This window comes from Pteropus alecto, unplaced genomic scaffold (assembly GCF_000325575.1).
Source record: "Pteropus alecto unplaced genomic scaffold, ASM32557v1 scaffold398, whole genome shotgun sequence".
Classification (NCBI taxonomy): domain Eukaryota; kingdom Metazoa; phylum Chordata; class Mammalia; order Chiroptera; family Pteropodidae; genus Pteropus; species Pteropus alecto.
In genome coordinates this window covers 6,705,709-6,711,584 of record NW_006442497.1, presented here as the reverse complement: position 1 = coordinate 6,711,584, position 5,876 = coordinate 6,705,709, and the positions used below count along the sequence as shown (strand labels likewise).

The following is a 5,876-nucleotide window of genomic DNA, read 5'->3' as shown; positions in this document are numbered from 1 at the left end:
GTGACTTATGAACTAACTCATGGAGCCAAGAGTTAACTGGAAGAATAAGATAGGAAAGACGGAAAAGCAGGAAGGATTGTGAGAACTTCGCTGCCATCAAAAGCCAAGGAGACCAGCGAGAACCTTTAGGGCAGGAGAGAACCTTTGCAGACCCTAGTCCATACCAATCAGAGCAATGGAGACTCACACAAAGAACAAAACAAGCAGAGAAAAACTGGGAGCTTTGGGCTTCCCTTGCTGGGGGAGGGGGACTTTTATTTGGAGAAGGGTCTGGTGGGGCTGAAAGTCATGACATCTGGGTTCCAGCCCCAGAACCCTCTCTTATCTGATACGTGAACTTGTCTAGTAATATGGCTTTGCTTGTTCTACAAACATGGATGGGACAACTGAATAAAAGATACTTCCATATCCTAGTTAAGATATAATTTTATGGATTTTGAAGTATGGGAGTGAATTAAAGCAAGTTTATAGAATTCTCTCTCTTCCTTCTCTCCTTTTCTTCTTTCTAGATCCAAGTGTGAAGCAGAAGAATCATTTAAAAGAAGTAAGGGTTCAGATAGCATTTTCTGATCCGATTGACACAAGAGAGTTTAAACTGGACAGCGGTAAGGCTGGGATGAGAAATGTTTTTGAATCAACCTATCAAACAGACCCTGAGACAGACAGGGTTGGGGAGAAGTGTCATCCTGAGGGCTGGAAAACTTGGTGCTGAAAAAGTGCATCTTACGAGAGATGAGAGAGATGAGATCAGATTTCTGGCTTGGGGTGTATGTGTATATAGACACATGGTGAGGGGCTTCTCACCCACTCACATCCTTTCTTCTCTGCACCAACAAGACAGCCTTCAAGGGGACTGGCTGAGGGCTGGATTAGAGGGTTGTGGGTTTAGGGGAGCAGCTATGAGAGACACACTTTTGTTTCTCAGAGTCTCCCGCTGCTCTGTTTAAGCTGGTTTTCTCCAGCCCAACCCTCTTAGCCTTGGCTCTGAAACAAACTCTCATAAACCCCTGGGGACCAGCCCTTGAGGTTTATGTGTTTGTAGGGGAGGAAAGCAGAGAGTTACCCTGTCCTCACAGCCTCATAGTCTGAATGACACTTCTCTAATAGGTAAGCTGAGAGCTGTGTTCATCACCCTGAGCTTCAGTCCCCTCATGATTCATGCCATGGTGAGCTTTGGGGGAAGACAAGAGCTTTGGAATCCTTGAAATAAGTAAGAGGAATCAGTCAATTGATTTCTCTGTGGATTATGGACTTGGTTAGATTAAAAATTCCCAGGGCTGACACTGGGGAGTTCTCCCTGCCCCACCCCCCTTTAAGGGGCCATACATATTGTCTGCAGAACTGGGGGAATCTAAAATCTCAGTTTGAGGTCATTGCTTCTGGAGTCCAACTGTGGCAACAGTCACATTTTTAGTACCATACCTTCATCCAATGATTTGGAGCTGACTCCCCCAGCCTTAGCCTAGGGAGATCCTCTGGACCTGAGAATGAGGGAGCCCCTTCTCTCCCCTCTCTGGGCTCTGGTCTTGGGTGTGTAGATACTGCTTACTGTCTAGTCTCCAGGAGGTTGTCACATCCTGCTCACCCCCTAGGTTGGAGACAACGAAAGGGCTGAAATGAGCTGGCAGGGGCAGCACCCCAACAGCTGAGAGCATAGACCTGCCTGGTGCCCTAGTGCCCCCTATAGGGGAGGGACTGGTGTGTGGCTCCGTTAGCCTACAGACAAATAGCTGAGAGTACCAATTTTTGTATTTGCTAATGGGTCTCTGTCCCTTTGATCCAGAGGAGGCACTGGTCTGAAGAAACAGCAACCAGGAGAGAACAATGGAGCTGCAAGAGGACAAGAGGTGGGGGAAGGGGAAACAGGTGGAGAGAGAAAGTTCTAACCCAAGAATGGGCCAAGCAGGTAGGCAGTTATGGGGAGAGAGGAGTGGGCAAGGTGCAGGACAACTGCCTCAGGTCCTACTTGACTGGGGGCTGAGCTACCCCTCTCTAGAAGCCTCTGCCTTTATTCTGCCTGACATGCATATTGGGAGACAGGTGGAGCCCTGGACAATGGGAATGGCAAGCCCCTGAGACCCAGGGCATCACAGTGGCCCTCCCCACCCACAGTTCTCTGGTCACGGGCAGATGCCTCTAGGGAGCAGAGCAGGGGAGGGGAAGGCAGGCCTGAGTGGTGGGTCATAGTTCAGACCTAGAGGCCTGGAGGAAGTGTGGAGATAATCAGTTTGCTGGGGAGGGCACCTCAAAAGTTCCTGTACCCAATCCCTACTCTCCTCTGAGAGGGCTAGAGCAAAACCCCAGAGAACTCAGGGGTGGAACATCTAGGGCTAGGGGAAGGGGAAAGTCCCCCAGAAGAGGGACCAAGGGGAGCTTTTGGGCAGGGCAGCCTGCTGGAACTGGGCATGGCTCCCAACAGTGGGGAGGCAGCTGAAGGAAGAAAACCCCTCCCTATCCCGGGGCTTGGGGGAGGGGCAAGGGGCTCAGGTAGGGCCCCAGGGGGTCAGCAAAGGAAGGGCCTCTCAGTGGGGCCAGAGAGTTCCAGCAGGCAAAAAAGATTGTTATTGTGCTTATGGACACAGCAGCTCTCTGGCTCAAGAGAGCAAGTAGGCAGTTTTTAGGCACTAGAAGATTTCTGTGATGCGGTTCTAGGTAAATGAATGAGACCGAGTAGCCTATTCAGTCAGCCCACTGGCTGCACCCACTGGCCAAATCAAACCCAGGCAACTTCTGACCAGGGTCAGGCCAAGGTCTCTTGGCTGATAGAAACTACGGCTGAGCCCCCAGGAGAGGGAGAGGGGATATGGGACTGAAAGGGAGTCGGTGATGGTGGTGGGGGTGAGACTGGGCCTAGTCCTCTCCTCACTCCCCTTTGACTCTTCAGGAAGAGTGAGAGTGATTGCTCTAGATCCCAGGTCTGAGTGGGCTGTGCCAGGCCACCGGGCTGTGTCCCAGGAGTATGGCTTTCCGGGCAAAGGTGGCCCACCCCCACCTCCTACAGAGGGGACACAGGAAGGGAGATGTGCAAGGCCAGAAGCCCCATCCAGCTCTCTCCTGCCCTGCCCTGTCTGCCAGGCACCCAGCCTATCCAGTCGATCACACAGTCACTTCAGTCTTGCTGGCCGTGTAGCAGGTATGGTGGCCGGGGATATAGTGCAGCTGCTCCACCGTGTTGTGTCTGCGCGAAGCGAAGGCCTGGCGCTTGGCTGCCGTCTGGCTCTGGCCCAGCGTGGCATAGGAGTTATTGGAGGCACTGGGATGGGAGTGCATCTTGGTCATGCGGTAGCGGTCCAGCACGGGCGTGGACACAAAAACGTCCGTGTGCGAGATGGCCCGCGACAGGGACTGCTCCGGAAAGGCCGTCCGCTCCGGGGACAGCAATGGGTCCTGGGAGTGCAGGCGCTCTGTGGAGAGCAGCTGCTCATCTGACAGGATGCGGTCATAGGGCATACCGAACTCATCAGGCAGGCCCCGCTCTGGGGACAGAACCCTGTCCTGTGACATGGCCCGGATGGGCCGGCGGGGTCGCTCTCGCGGCAAGGGCTTCTGTTGGGACATCTGGATGACATTGAGGGGGAGTGTGCCACGGGCAGCCAGGTCAGGCAGGTGCCTCCTCCTCATGTAATACTCATCAGCCTCCTTGTCAGCTGCATGGGAGAGACAGAGAGAAAAGTCAGCTGAGGTGACACTGTGTCACTACAGCCAGGAACTAGGATCCTGCAGCCCAGACAGATGGAGGCAGTGTTTCTCCAGTGAATGTGCAAACCAGTCCCCAGGGGTCTTGTTAAATGAAGATTCTGATTCAGATCTCCTGTGTCTGGGGCCAGCCTGAGAGTCTGCTCCCAGGCAATGCTGATGCCTTGGCTGTCTGTGGACCGCCTTGAGTATCCAAGGGTTGAGGGACTTCCCCAAGGTCTCCGGGGAGTTCATGAGTTCGTGGGAAAGCTCCTGAACTCCTGTTTCGTTACTGCTCCTACCACACCATGGTCCTGAAACAGAATGATTCCCGGAGTCTTCTTCAAACACCCAGGGAACAGCTGCTGCACAACTTTTCAATAAATTTCAGAGGCTCTCTCCGAGGAAGCTGGGTTGCAGAACCAGACTTCTGCTAAAATAAAAATGCTCCAACCAGGAGGCATTTGTGAAAATGCTTAGCTGGTAATTTAGGAACATAGTAACACCTATGTAATAGCCAATACATAGGAAGTCAACACATGGGTATCCAGCCCACACACAACAGAATCAAGCCTACACATACCTCCCTGTGCCCACAACATGAACAGTCCAGAATAATCTTATATGTGCACCTCATTCAAATACTCCAATCTTGTTTCCATCCAGGGAGCCCTCCCAAGCTCGCACTGCCTGCTGAAACCTTGAATTTACTCAAGACACACAGAAGCACATTTTGCCCCAAATTTCAGGCATGTGGCTTCCCACAGACAGCTTTCTAGATCTCTGTAGAATATGGGAATGCTGACTGCTTTTCGGTTTTCCCAAGGGTTCACCGATGGGCAGATCCTGCCTCCTGAGCTACATTCTCTCATCCTAGACATGCATCCAATTCCTTGGATCATAGAAGATCTCCAACACTGAGTTTCTAGCCATAGAAACTCACCATTCCACTTTGGAAGTGGCTGATATGGACTCACACAAATGGGCTGAACTTCTACCATGGTAGGTTAACCTCTAGTTTCAAGCAAATGTTCAGCCCTATAGTCAGGTGGTCACAGAAATAGACTCATGGGGAAATGTAGGCAGAAGCTCCAAGGATTGGAAAGCTATGAAAGAAGAGCTCTTCTATCATGTACCTTCTTGACATTGTAAAGTCTTAAACTCATCAATCCCCAGAGCCTTCCCAGACTCAAATGACAGAATTGGGATTAATGGATGAACAGGTCTCAACTGATGAAATGAGGTGTGTGTGGAAGTGGGAAATCTTCAGTTCTCAAAACATTGTGGCTGGATTAGGGAGGGAGAGGTTTATAGGCCCTTCCACAGCCAGATCTTTGGGAGGGGTCCCAGAGAAAGCTCTGGCATTGGTAGCTTCTGCTCCAAGATCTTCAGAATGGGGAAGGTCCATGGTTTGAAGATGGCAGGTGTGGGGCAAGACTGGGGAAAGGCTTTCTTTTGCATGCCTCCCGTGGGAATGAGGATTCTGTGGCCTCTATTCTATCGATAGGGAGAATGGACTCAGGCCCAAAAGAACAAAAACAAGCGGCTTGTCTCTTGTCTTCTTCCATTTTACCTTCACTCTTTGTTCTTGGGACTCAATACTGTTCCCTCAGGTGTAGGGCAAGAGAGTAAAGCACGGGAAGATGTCATGGAGGCTCCAGAGGCAGACCCCAACCCTGGGATAGCCCCACTTACTTAGCCTTTTCAGGGATGAGTACTTGCTGGGGTGGGTCTTCACTGCAGACTCGTAGGGTGGGGGCAGGTGGGCCAAGTTCTGGAACGAGCGGGAGAAGGACAGGTCATAGGGCTCAGTGGCTGACGTCAGGATGTTGTTCATCCGTGGCTTCTCTGTGGAAGAGAGAGGTGCATTGCATTAGTGAGGACAAAGGCCAGGGAAGGCAGGAGGGAAGGGTCCAGGTATTATCCTGTATCCCCATCCTGCGTTCCTGTCCCCTGTGTAGGATACAGATTGTATCAGAGATTCAGTTTCCCTCATGTTCAGTTCCAATTGTCGACAAGCATGGGGGAAGGTGCTGTTTTATCTGCCACTAGCCATGATGGCAGTTTACCCTTCCTTGAATGACAAACTTTTTCTCTCAGTATACCACTGGGCTGTCTGATAAAGATGTAAGCCTGATGGAACTGAGCAAGGGGTAGGGGAATAAAATTATTTATTTTGGTGTGAAAGTTGTTCTTTCCCT

At 51.3% G+C, this 5,876-nt stretch overlaps 1 protein-coding gene across 1 annotated transcript in view; it reads right to left on the bottom strand.

Moving 5' to 3' along the window:
- Positions 1-2,541: 2,541 nt before the first annotated feature.
- The window catches only part of SHISA6 (shisa family member 6), a 275,677-nt gene continuing 272,342 nt past the window's right edge, over positions 2,542-5,876 (bottom strand). The window contains exons 6-7 of the mRNA XM_015597372.1: positions 5,371-5,523; positions 2,542-3,647 (exon numbers count right to left, since the gene is read on the bottom strand). Coding sequence (XP_015452858.1) covers positions 3,097-3,647; positions 5,371-5,523 — 704 coding nt within the window. The 3' untranslated portion in view covers positions 2,542-3,096. The remainder of the gene's footprint in view (positions 3,648-5,370; positions 5,524-5,876) is intronic.